A 13,981-nucleotide genomic window follows, 5' to 3' on the forward strand; every position below is an offset into this window, starting at 1 on the left:
TGTGCTAACCGCAAATTGGGTCCGGAATTTCGATACTACCGTGTCAGTGTTGCCTCTTTCCCAGGAGTATCAATCAACTCTTGGAGATTCCCTGGCCCAGGTCTCAACGCTCTGTAGAGGGTTAACATTTGTCCTTGAGAGTTATCACTACATCAAGCCACGATGACAGATCGGAATGCACTGCAGCCGGACGCTATAACACGCTAAAAATACCTATATATCGTTCATATCAGAACGACCTCTCGGGAAGGGAGGGGGGGTGGGGGGTGGTTAGGAAGTTTTATTGCCTTGCGAGTTCAATTTCAGCTTGTGACTTGAGCGAGATACAATAAAAATGCTAGAGATCGCGAGAACCTAACTGCACACAGTCGTAACACCCGATTAGAAGCCGATGACATATACCGCGCACAACCTGGTCATCAACCTTGGATGACCGCTTCAGCCCATTCTTGGATGCTTGAGACGCGGAGTAGCAACATAAAATGGTGTGCTGCTCAGCAGGATCGACACGAGGCAAATCGTGCTTCCCCCGTCTTGTCTTGGCACACCCATTTGGCCTAATCGGTGTAGTAGGCGCGTGGTAAAACATTATTCAAAAGGGAGTAAGTTGAAGGAACAGTGATATCTTTGTGTGTGTGTGTTTTTTTTTTAAGGTTAGCTTTGTTCGTTCGCTCACCTTTTGCTGCTTCTTCTGGGCATGATTTGTTGGACGCCATTTTTTTTTTCATTATAATCTATAAATAATAGGGCTACCGGCAGATTTGGGAATCTGCGTGAAAGTCTCTCCTCCACCGATACTTCTTGTCACGTCCCAGAACACAATCGAACGATAAGAGCAAGAACCAACAAAAAAAATGGCGCAAAATGCTCGTAAAAATGCATAAACTCTGCTTGGTTCCTCGCGTTGCTTGCTTTCCCTCGTTACGCTACCCATATCCATCTCACTGATGCCACCTAATTACTGCAAGTGACGCAAGATCGTTTTGCGGTGCAAAAAAAAAAAAGGAAAATGTCACCAATCACTATGCAAGAACACACCAGCACACATCCAACAGTAACACAAATCAAACAAAACCAAAAGAAAACTGGCGCGAATCGTGAGCGGCAAACGAAACGAACAATAATTCGCGAAACGCGAAACAAAAAAATTCGCAACATCGAAATGGCGCGGGCTGCCGCGCTCTCATGGGAGGTTAGCCCCCGGTGACAGATTGCTGCCGGGTTTGTGCGTTGGAATTGTTTTGTTGCGCATTCTTCGCTATTTCTAAATACAGGTCAAACCCGCGGCACCGAATGCCGCGGGGTTGGAATTTCGAGCAAGCCCGGAATGTCGATGGGCAAACAATTCCGTCAACTCTCGGCGTGATGGCGCAGAGCAGCTCGCCGATATGACGTTTTTGACTCCGGATAACTCCTGACGGAGAGACAGCTTCCCTACAGACGGCCCCGTCTCGCAAGCTCGCGCTGGAATCGGCAGGGAACGTTCCGATGGCGACAATAAAAAAAAAGGCAGCAGCACCTTGCACTTGCATCGGTTCGAGTTCTTCTGGACCTCGGGATGTGCTTCTGCACCACGAGAGAAAAGGCAAAGAGTGCAATATCCGAGCTGGCAAGGGTCGCCCGGCTACGTTTTGTACCATAGCCCCCAGACCGGAAGGTTTAGTTTAGGGCCTCAATTAGAATTTATCACGCATGGGCGCGCGCTCCAGCTCCAACGCCCAACTCGCCCTCGGACATTTATAAGCGAGGGAGTATGAGAGAGTGAGAAGGCGCTCGAGAGAGAGAGAATGAGAGACAAAAATCGGTCGGTGTGCGACTCTGCTATAAGCCGTGTGTGTGGCGAGCTTTTTCATTTGATTTTTATTTTTATTTTTCCTCTCATTTCTCGCTCAATTTCATTTATCTTATCCCTAATCTCAGTGTCCACTCTCATTACGTGCCGGTGACAACCGAGAATTTTTTTTCCACTCTACTTCACTCTCCCTTTCGTTTGCATTCTATTTTCTCGATGTGGGAGTGTTTTAGAAGGTTTTGTGCCGTAAATTCTAAACCTCAGAAGTACTTAAATTAAACCTACTGACAAATGTGATGCTGTTAAATTATTGCAAACAGCACAGTTCTTCTCCACATAAAGCTGCCTCTATTTCAAGCGATTGCGATTGTTTTGTGGATCGATCGTGTTAATCGTCTAATTGCCGGTCACACAGTCACTCTTGGTGCGCTTCCGGTTTCCGGGGATCCGGCTACCCAAAAGGGTGGAGGCTCGCCTAACCCTGGAACACAAAAAAAAAAATCAGGAACGAAACCCTAACGCTGTCCATATCCCGGAATTGGGATGAATTGGCTGCCCGGACAATCATAATAAATTAAAGCCCAGGACGAGTGATACAGCAAACCGCGGCAATGGGCAGCAGACGCATATGAAGCCAACCGGAATAGGATTGGGCTGATGTTTTTATGTTTTCCCATTGTTTTTTTGGTTAGTTCCCCGAGTCTCCCGCTGCCATTAACCTCTGCTGGGGTGAGTGTGGCTTTGGACCTGCCACTGAGGGATGACTTTTTTGTTGTTGTTTGGTTAGACGTTATTTTATCCTTTGCCCATGTCTTGCTGTACTGACGCACGCCGTCTAGATCTCTTTTCGGAATGTTTGTCGTGATCCTTTCGCTTCGTGTTTATGCTTCCTATGGATTCTAGCTGTCAGCGAGTTTGGTACATTTTTTGGTTTGACTGCAGTGGTTGGGATTCTTTTTTTTTTTGTTTTGTCGTTCGTTTATTATGATGACCGGATCATATTTCACTAGCTGACAGACTGTAACAACCGAAAGGCACAAGAGAAGAGTTACATGGTCAACGTTTATTTTTTTCTTTCAAATACCACCCACCCGTTCGCTCCTCCGTGCGCTCTTTATCGTCTCACTCTCTTCTGAAAGGGCGATTTTCCCTCAATTTGTATTAATGATGGACGCACTGGACGTTACAGAACAGAAGGGACATATAATACAGAATAAGGGAGATGGAGAGCCAAAACAGACAGCAAAAAAAAAACAGCATAAAATGAAGAGGTAATAATGAAAAAGATGACAATTGTTGGGATGGTACAGAGGGGGTAAGGGAAGAGGTACCACAGCGCCGGAAGCCTGCACATTTCCGGTGCTTTAATGAATGTGGAACGCTGGCTGCAAGCAAGTGCAGGCTAACGCCACCAGCATCGGTGCACCTAATGAACGGTCGAGCTGTTTTCATGAATTTTTGCTCCGTCACTTCTGTCGGTTCCGAATCACGAACGCCTGGGTGCAGTTTTTACCATCCAAATGTCATTACAGGGCGTCGTATCAGACTTCAGACAAGTGTTGAAGTGCAGGTCATAAATAGGAGAATGTTGAACTGTTTACGTAAAAGTAACTTTATTTGCATGTAATTCAGTTACAATAATTAGTATCCTACGTGATGGATGGGATGGCTCGAGGTTCAAATCTCGTACGAACCCGTGGCGAGGACTGACTATCAGACTGCGTGGTATCATTAAGTCTACTAGGCCAGAAAAAAGCAATCATGACCTAAGAGGTGGTTAGGCCAAGAAGATGTGATGGATCTCAGCTACGTGTTGAACCTTCCGTACTTTCTTCATATCGTGCTTTTACATCTGGCAGAGAAGTCTTCAATATCCATTTTTAGGCTGAAAAATAAAATAAACTTGATACCCTTTTTTATATGTTTTAATACTTGAGATCGAGGCGATAGCTGTACCGGTCTTCGGAGGATCAAATCTCATCCAGACGGTGAGGACTGAAGCCTCTTTGGGCTCGAGAAGTCTCGGTCTGGCCTCCTTTGACTTGTTGTCCCCCTTAACAGGATAGTCAGATAGTAGGATTTGATCCTCGGTCCTGGCGTGTGAAGACCGGCGCCACTATCTTGAAGTCTAGTAAGCCTTTATGAGGCCAACATTATCACGCAGCTCGTTGAAGCCAAAATGAAAAAAAGTACTCCAATCATTGTAAAGATCAGAAAACATTCTAGGCAGGATCAATCCTTAAATAACGGGTAAAGATCAGGAGCCAGGAAAGAAAAACAAGAAACCTTCAGACACCACAAATTACAAATATATCAACAAATGGAAGTCACAAATAAGGACAACACAGTACATGACCTACCCGATCGCGGTAGAGGGCAAAAAGCCTACGACATTTCAGGGCGCCGGGGACTAGGCATCCCAAAACGCAGCGGGACGTGTCCAGCAGCTAGAAACAGACGCACGTTTCAGACACGGCAAAACACTTGATGCACTTGTCCTGTGTTGCGTAAACAATGGCGTGCATGGGAACGATAAACCCATAGGACCGAGGGCGACACACTTCAAGTAGCGCGGCAGGCAATATAACACAAACCAGACCTTTGCGTTGGACTGTTTAGGGATCGTTTGTTTTGTAAACAGCGTGCTGGTGTACAATATTATGCAGAAAATTTGTAGATTATTGCCGGCTGGGGTAAATCTCGTTCCGTTTTTACGACTTTTACACGTGGCATTGGCGTCTGACCGATCCCGAGTCAGAATCACGCCAAACCGAGCTGATGCCACGCTCTGTACTGATGCACTGAACTAATTAATCCGGCGTCATTCGTCTTACGTACACTTATCTTTTGTCTAACTCTTCGTGTTTGTTCTCGCTCTCTTTTTTTTTTCTTTCGGCCGTCTTTCCGGATCATCCAGAACCAAACGAGCTTTACCGAGCACATCGATGCCAGCTGTGGAAGCGACTGCTACATCAAACAGGTAAGTACAGCACAACAGGTGTCCCATGTGCCGTCCTACTCGCTCTCTCTCTGTGTGTATTCGCTCGTGTTGTACGTTGTCGTCATTCCATCACTCATCCCATCAAAACCGGTGTGAAGCGAGTTAAAAAATTGGGTTGAAGGTAAAATTTGAACAAACAAGAACCTGATCGGAACAATATGAAGCAACCATTTTAATTTTTTTGGTTTGAAAGTGTAACGGCTAAAGTGAGAATGGCAGCGTTACACAGATACATTGGAATGCATCCTCGTCACACCGGTTGCGTACTAACCCTTTTTTTTGCTGTGCTGAAGGTGAGAAGTCAAGCGTACTTCCGTACTGTGGGGAAGGGAAAAAATAGGGTAGAATGGGAGATTTTTCGGCTTTGCTGACCTGTGAGTACAAAATGTTACCTGTACTTGAGCAACTTCGGAGATGAAGTTTAACTGTAGGGTTCGTCCTATCCTATATAGAGGAAACGAGTCGAGTTGAGATTTGCAACGCGATTATGGAATCTTTGCAAGCAGTTAGGGATTGGTGGCCGAGCCTTTGGTCCAGCACTGTCTGACTGTAAAATTTGGAATATGTCATTGGATTGTTTTTTTTTTTGATCATTTGAACGGGTCTAACGCGAGAATTGGTCGGGATGATGTTTTTTTAGAGTTTCGAATAATAGAACTTAAAAATCACTCGGTGGTATGTTGCAACTGAATAATGAAAGAATGCAATTCCGTTGTTTAAAGTTGCAATCATATAATAGAATGTTGCATTCAATTAAGAGAAATTTGCAACGCGATTACAGCAGATAAGCTATAAAATAGCTTATCTGACGAACTAGTTAAACCCATCCCGAATATCCAATGGCATTGACATTAAAATTTTAACTGACATGTCCATCGATCCAATTACATTTTGTAAATAATATAACAAGTTTGACAAAATTTGACCAAATTCTCGGCAAACATTCTATCGTTAATTGTAAAGCTACAAATTTGTCCATTGTATGACTGCAACGTTCCATAACGGGTTTGCAATGCATTCCACCATCCAGCTGAATCATTCCACTGACTGATTTCCAAAGTTTCATTATATGGATGAAAACCCTGCAATTGCTAAATTCAAACTTTCCCTCTTTATTTGCAAAAATTCCATTGTATGATTGCAAAGTTCTTCAGTGGATCTGCAATATTCCATTACCGTGGTTCGAAACTCTGTATGTTTGTGTTGTATTGTCTGTATGCATTAGTGAGATCGATTCGGTCGTATCGTTGTGTGTTTCGTTGTTGTCCGCTTATTGTACTAACTTGCAGCTTACCCGGTTGATTACGCCCTTAAGAATTTGATTTCGTAACAGGATTTTAGAAAAGTTCAACGGTAAGCACCCAAGACTTACGACACGAGACTTGGAAGTGTTCCTCACCCAGCATTAACATTTTAACCATTATCTACTGCAGCTATTTCGGCGACAGTCAACGTCGGCCCGGAACCGCCGAGGACTTTAGTCGGCAACAGTGAAAGGATTAAAATTTTCTTTTGTTTCGTTAGCATGGCGCAATGATGCACCATGGCCCCGTGACGCTGCGGATGTTGATGCAATGCCATACCAAACTTTACAACCCCTTAGGAATAATCACACCCTTAGGCAACACGCGCCAATTCTGCACGCGCCGTGAAAGAATTCTTGAACGATCCAAGGCCAGACAAATATTTAGATTTATTGTTGACGATTAACTGCTGGCTGGTAAAGAATGTTACTGCGATATCCTTCCGCCTTACCAACCAAGACCGAAGCGCGAAAAACAAAAAAAAAAAAAAAACTGAGACGGAAAGTTGTAAATCTTTGTGGCACGCTCACACCAAAACCCTCGTAAGTGTTGCGGGCAGCTGTTGGGCATTGCTGATATTTAGCCCATAAAACATATTCTATCCCGTGATCTCTCTAACTCGCGCCTTTGCTCACTGCATCTGCCTGACCGGTTTTGCGGTAAACCCGAAACTGCATCCGCCACACGAGATGCACTCGCCGTACGGACGGTTTTTGTTTATACTGCTGGCGCTCGTAATCTTTGATGGCTTTTTAATTACGCTCAATTATCGTCGCGACCGCGAGCTGTTGCCATTTGGTTTTGGGGATAAGCGTGAGCGTCTCTTGTGCGTTTTTTTTCCTTCTCTTTATTCTTGGTTTATTATAATCCCACACTGGGTTGGCGATCTACGCGTGATCCTGAATTGGCCCTACGGTTTAATACGGACGCACATACGGATTGACGATTCGTGTTTGTTTACGATAAACACATATTCTGGCTCGGTTTCGGATATCAGCTTTAAGGGGCCAGCATGACATCAACTGGTAGGCATCGTTGGAAATATGTTCTTTGTGGCTGCAGCTAATGCTATGGGTGGTCCAGGCTGGTGGATTGTTTAAAAGTATGACCGTATCCGCAAATCTATTTCCAACTTGTCCGATCAGCACCTCCAAATACTGGCATTACTCATTTCGTTTGCCTTTGTGAGCTATCCTGAGCTTAAAATGTACTCAGGAAATTGTTTCCTGGCGCTGCACATTATTGCGAATGGTAATCTCATCATCAGACCGCAATGATCTCATGCTGGAATAAAAGTCTGGGCCAATCTTACTAGACTTGTGAAGAATAACAATGACCAATATGACAAGTCAGGTGAAAGTAGATGTAATTCTCTTAAGGTCCTCAAGGCAAGATCCAGGAAGTTGGGCTTGTCTGTAATCTCCTTAACCTTAGTCGCTAGAGAGGGTGCATTGAAGACTAGGTGTAGATAATTTGCTCTTCTACTGTTGAATCCAGAGTCCTGGCGAAAGCTGATGACATAGACACTTGCATTGGTTTGAGTCTCCCGTATATAGCAGATTCACTCTTCAAGACTCTCCTATGTAGCTAAAGGGGCCGACCAGACGCCACAAAGCAAATGATCCAAGGAGTCAGATACGGTCTTTCTGGCCCGGTTTAGACACCCTCGACACCGGGGCGGTCCAGTGGTCGATAACGGCGCCAGTCTTCACACGGCAGAATCGGGTTCAAATCTCATCCAGACCGCGACTCCCCGTACGTAGGGCTGACTACTTTACTACGGCTAAAATTAAGTCACAGAAAGCCCGAAATGGCAGGCCGCGAGACCTCTCGAGGTTGTAGTGCCATGGAAGGAAGAAGTTAGGCACCGTCGGTAGTGCTTACTAAAATATTTTGCAAATGCATCATGCCCAAAACAATGATTGGTCAAATCTACAGATCGACTATAGTCCAAGAGATGGTTACGAAGCGCAACTTCTTATAGCTTCCTGATTGAGCCCGATTTGCCCTGGATGTAAAATTTACCTTTTTATTGTCGTAGGCTGCCTCTATGCCCCAGATGCGCACCTTGCCGAGTCTTGGTGTTCTGAACTGTTGTCCTGGATTAATATCTTTATTAACTTCTCAACATATGATTCTTTGGAGTTGCCTTGCCCTGCCAGGCCGCTGTCGCCTCAGCTACCGGGCCACCCCATATAAGGGTATAAGAACACTCAAAAATCATATTGACTTTACTCCACAAAAAGACGGCTTAAACGCATTAGAATACTTTAGCTCGGAAAAAGTGGTTCGCGTAATTACGTTCATCCCAATTTCTTCTGCCAACTGTCTACCCCGTTAACCTTGCGGCAGACTGCCGACATTCATCTGGTACTAGTTTTTTTTCCAACCCGACTTCTCCCCGAGGTTCGAGCATATTTGGAAGCGTATCGAAAGCGTCCGCCGGGTTCCCATCACGTACAGCATTGTGATGTAATTGTCGGGCTGTGTCACCACTGCCAACAAAACCCGGCACGCTTAGAACAGGGGAGAACTACGCCACTAGCATGGCTGTTTTATGGTGCGTGTGTGTGTGTGTGTATGTTCATCATCTTTTCCCGACGGATCTGGCCCATCACGTTCGTCAACAAACCACGTGCCGGACAGATGAGGTCCAAAACTAGGTTTTCGCTGTTTGAAAATCGAATGCGATTCCATCCGATGGTTCCAGCTGAGGCTACTTGAATGGCTGCCGGAGAAGCGTGTGGAATTTGTGGATATTCGCGTCAACAAACATGCCACATTGTTTGAAGCAGATATGTAGAATTTTTTTAACATACCTGAGCGTTAACATCTGTGGTGATGGAGAAGTTCGAAAGCCCCTCATCGAGGCATCTTTTGCATCTTGTTGATAGCGAACGGATATCAGAGAAATTGACACAAACCGTACTCGTACTTCGTAAAATTATTCAAGAATAAGAATCTGCTACTTGGCTGCTAATAAAGGCACAAACTTTCAGCTAGCTTCCACCGACACAGCTCCACCTCGACCACACGACGCTGTTTCTTGATCGAACAGTAGCGATACTAGTGCGTATCTTGATCTATACGCCATTCCAACATGGCGCACGGTTAAGCGTTCTGGTTCCCACAGCATCGTGGAGCAGGCGCTGGACGTGATGCCACCACCGCTAGCATTGGTGAATACTTGACAAATGTTTTGCTAGGGTTTACCCTTTGACTCTAACCCGAACTTGGCCGTCCCGCTCGCGTGTGTGTTAACAAGAAACGAAACAACAATCCGACAGTGCAGGGTTCGTCATGGTATTGGACCAGACGAATCACGTCCAAATTTAATTGGCTTTTAGCTGACGTTTTGCTTTAACTTCGTTGGTTGGACAAGGCAGGTTCTGGCATTGAATCACGTCCAACTAATTATCAAGAATGGCAGTAATGGCAGACCAAGACCTCTGGAAGCTCTAGAGCCAAAGAAGCAGAAGAAGAGGTATTTGTTTCCAATCTGTCAAAGCCCATTTGTTGTATTTTTGACATTCCTTCTCACTCCATACCATTAACATACACGCGAACGAGTTAATATAATCGTTCGTAAATGCGTTACGTCACTTCCATGTGATATGATATGATTCATACTGAGTCTTGTGAACGCAATACCTCATATGCGAGATCAGTTTTGCGGTAATGCGGTGCGACGAATATCTTGTTGTTTTTCGTAAACATTGATTTTTCTATCTAATAATTGAATAAACTGAACTGTATCTATTGTGACAGATGCAAAATTCAAACATCAGTTGATGTTGATCTCGGGACATTCCGCTGTAGTTGGTTGGCATCTTCAGTTGGTAGCACGTTCAATCTTCCCACACCTCCTGGAGCTGTTTTGATAAGGAAGTATATTCTTGAAGATCTACAGTACATGGAGTTTTTCGGTAGAGCATCAGCATATCGGTCCGTCTTCTTTGGTGCAGTTTCTTGGTTACTATTACAATTTCTTAGCGTAACAACCTCTAAGATAATGCCTGTCATTTCTGGCTTACTAGGGTTATTTTGATATCACGTAGTAAGATAGCCAATCCTAACCCGAACCTGCCATGGTAGGCTCAGTTGCTGGTAGGACTTTGCTTGACTATTTATTTATTTAGTATTACGGTCCGATGCCGTATTGTCACTTTGCTTGACTAAATTCATTAATTTTTTTTCGATATGAATTTTATGGCTAGACATCAACTTTAAGACCTTGGTACCTTACTTTGTCGTGATGCGCAGCTTGTTGGCCGTCGATAGTGTGCAACGAGTTAACAAGAGGGGACCAGTATAAAATCCATCCTCCCATGCAATATTTTACTATCCAACTAAGGTTTATTAAGGGGCGGTACGGTGGCCGAGGCGATAACGGCACCGGTCTTCACACGGCAGGACCGGGGCTCAAATCCCACCCAGACCGCCTCCCCGTACGCAAAGCTGACTACTTTACTTCGGGTAAAATCAAGTCACAGAAGGCCAGAAATGGCAGACCGACACCTCTCGAGGTTGTAGTGCCAAGGAAGAAGAAGAAGGTTAATTAAAGTCAAGAAAGCGATAAACGTCATTCCGATATATCTCGGGGATTTTAATACAAAAAAAAAGATGATTCATTAGTAATTATTTTTAATCCAACTCGCACAATAGTTACCGATGCGGCTGCCTAGATTGACTGTGAAGGGTTTAAGCTATGTGTTGCTGCTTGACGTCATACGTTGTCGGTGTTGAAAAATGAGTACCGGTGTGGTGAGGATCTAGTATAAAGTAGGGCTAGGTATGGCAGATTGTACACAAATGCTCTTGAACTCTCTTCAAAACCTCAGTGAAGGTAGCGAACCTTCCTGTGCACGCACAAAAGCATTGCGTAAAACCCTGCAGTTCATCACGCACATGTGGCCCGATTAGAAGTATATCGATTTCATTCATCGTTGTCGTGAACGACATCAACGGCAAACTAGCTCCAGTTGGTTTGGTTCCCACGTGGTACCCGGCTGCGGTACGAGCAGCATCACGCAAAGCCATCCCGCAATAAACGGGCAGCAAACGCACGGTGATCGATTGAGACCTTGACTGCGAACCTATACTATCGCTTCCTTCTGGCCAGGCTAGTACACCCGACCGCCATATCGCCCCGATTATTAGCTCCATATCGGTTTTGGAGTCGGGTCGAGATTACTGGTGCAGTCTTAAGCGTGCAGCGTTTGTTTTGTTTTGGGCTGTTTTTTTATTGTTGTTGTAAGGTTTTCTCTTGCCACCAGCAATCGGACACACATATACAAATCAATTGAGCTCTAAGAGTATGGAAGCAGCATCGGGGGAAAAAAAACACCTCCTCTCGATGGGCACTTTGCTGATGGCAGGCGGTACGCTCACTCGCAGTGCTTCCCCACTGGACTAACGATGCACTTCCTGCGATTGTTGTGTGTCTGTGTGCGAGTGTGTGTGAGGGAATTGTACATATTTTTGCGCTTATTATGCGTTCGCGAATGTTGCGCCATGACTCGCTCGATGGTGTTCGGTGGTTTGGTTCGGTTTCGTTTGTTGTTTACTCTGTGCTCGTCCCAGTGTTGGCGTGATGTTCAATCCCGACCTTCCGATCCAGCTTTAATCGCCGAGCGGGGACGCCGCCGTGCGGACGGGACGCAGGCAGGCAGAATGTTTTAATGTTTTACAATTATTGCCTTTATTAACGATGCGCTTTATGAGCGAACATTAAGGAACCAGCATTACGCACGCATGTGTTTGCTCATAACAGTAGCCAGATAGGAGCGGGCGAACGTGGAGTCGCTGCGGACGGTTAAACATCAACACCGGACACATCAGGCCGGTCAAGTGCCAAAGGCTGGAAGTTTGCCGCCACCGACGATGCCTCCAACACCACCGCCGGCAGCTGGCACTGTTGGTGGGTGGTTCGGCTGAAAATCTCGCCCGTCGAAAGGAAAGTGTTGCCTTCGTCCGGGTCAAAGATCGTCCGGTTTGGCGGGTGCGTGTTGGATCTTTTCCTTCCCGGGCGGCGGCTACAAGATCACTTTCAGCCCCGATGCGCTGGACAGGAAGCATTATCAGACTGCACAAATCTTAGGTCTGCCCGGTTGCTGCTCACCAACTTGGAGAATGATTGCGTCTTTTTTTGGGCACTGACTTTTGACATGGGATACAATAGTAATGGACCTTGAAACTTGACAGTAGCAGCAAATCTAGATTAGAGTCCATGAAATTAATCAACAGTGAAAGATCTTCCCATGCCGCTGCACGTAAATCTCACATCACATACGGACTCGAGCTCGTCCGCACTGTTCACAAATCTCTGATATCCATACGCCTCGTCGTACAAGCGCGAAAGGAAGCGGAGATACGTTGGCTTTGCTCATCTCGCACGGGTATCTTCATTCGGGAGTTCCTCCAAACTATCTTCTCGTCCCCCTGCTTTGATCCCCCCCCTCCCCCGCGTTGTATCAAATCAAAATGCTGGACAAATTCAACCTCACAAAACCTCACGGTTGGACGATGCTCCAGCAGTCGGCTAGTCCGCCCGCGCTTTCCGGCTTGAATTAAGCTTGCGGCACACGGTGCCAGGAGGGGTTAGAAATGGGTGATGGACGGTGGAGTTGGTGGTAGCGGCGACGGTGGCCATTAAATCTATTAACGTTTGCGGGATGGTTCTGACCGTCGGACGCGTCTACACGCTTGACGCTTTCGATATTCCGTTTCTTCGTCTTCCAGTGTACGTTTGGCTGCCGGCAGTGGGAGCTTGCGCTCGAGTCCAGCTGTCAGCATGCGTGCGTAAGTATAAGCTAGCCGTATACCGAGGCTATGTAAATACATCAAATGCTCACTAACTTGCCCAACGCAGAACGTCAGCGATCAGGAACTGTTGGAGGCACGGGAATGGTCCTGCATTGCTGGATGCAACGATGGATTGAGCCGGTACTTTCGGTGGCTGAAGGCGGAGATTGGTACACCGCATGCACCGGCCCTTGTAGCGGACAGTCTTACTGCGACGGCACTCGCACTGGAATGGGAAGTCCCGGAGCGGTTGGTACGGTTGGCACGGCACAGGAATCGGGGTCCACGTAGCTATCTGGTGCAGTGGCGTTACGAGGAGGTAGCCGGTGATTGGAAGTACTACCGGAACCAGAGCATGGGTGACAGTTCGACCGTGCGCGTTGACAATCTGCAGCCATACACCAAATACCGGGTAGGGAATCCTTTCGCACCCAACATCGAAACCACTATAATCTAATTGTATTACGTTTTTGTTTGATGAACAGTTTCGAGTGGCGCTACTACTATCGCCACACCACGACCAGGTCCTGACGTCCGAGCAGAGTGTCATCATCAGCACGCTACCGTCCGGCGTGCCTACCTCGGAACCCACCATCGTGCGGGCAGTTGCGGTAGATCACTCGCGCATCTCCATCTCCTGGGAACCGGGCCCGTTCCCGAACGGTCCCGTACTGTCATACGTGCTGCAAATCAAAGATCTACATCCGATCGGCTACACTGCTCTGAAGGTTCCATCCATTCACTTTAACATATTTCTTTTCTTCTTTATCTCTTTTTAAGACTTTACCTCCTACCATCTACGACGGCTTCTTGTGTGTTTTTTTTTTCTTCTTGCATTTCTTGGTGTCTGCTTTACTTAACTGCCTGGTTTGGTGTTTGATGTGGCAGTATGGCCCTTGCTTGCAAATGTTTCTTGCACGGCCATTTTGCTCCGTTCTATCGCTCTTTACTCGACACTATCACACCTTCACTACACTTCGATCACAATCTATACACCTTAATCTCTTCACGCTGTCTTACTAACGCATCTTTCTGTTGGGTTATGTGTGCTTTAGTGTTTATGTTGGTGTGGGTTTTTTT

General features: G+C 46.0%; 1 protein-coding gene across 4 annotated transcripts in view; it reads left to right on the forward strand.

The window, feature by feature from the left end:
- The window catches only part of LOC118508767 (protein sevenless), a 33,333-nt gene that overhangs the window by 10,010 nt on the left and 9,342 nt on the right, over nt 1–13,981 (forward strand). For 3 of the 4 annotated variants that reach the window (XM_036048512.1, XM_036048511.1, XM_036048513.1), the window contains exons 2-5: nt 4,710–4,772; nt 12,839–12,898; nt 12,969–13,313; nt 13,387–13,629. In XM_036048512.1, coding sequence (XP_035904405.1) covers nt 4,710–4,772; nt 12,839–12,898; nt 12,969–13,313; nt 13,387–13,629 — 711 coding nt within the window. The remainder of the gene's footprint in view (nt 1–4,709; nt 4,773–12,838; nt 12,899–12,968; nt 13,314–13,386; nt 13,630–13,981) is intronic. The other variant, XM_036048518.1, reaches the window with a different exon arrangement.

Source organism: Anopheles stephensi, chromosome X (assembly GCF_013141755.1).
Source record: "Anopheles stephensi strain Indian chromosome X, UCI_ANSTEP_V1.0, whole genome shotgun sequence".
In the NCBI taxonomy this organism is placed as follows: Eukaryota; Metazoa; Arthropoda; class Insecta; order Diptera; family Culicidae; genus Anopheles; species Anopheles stephensi.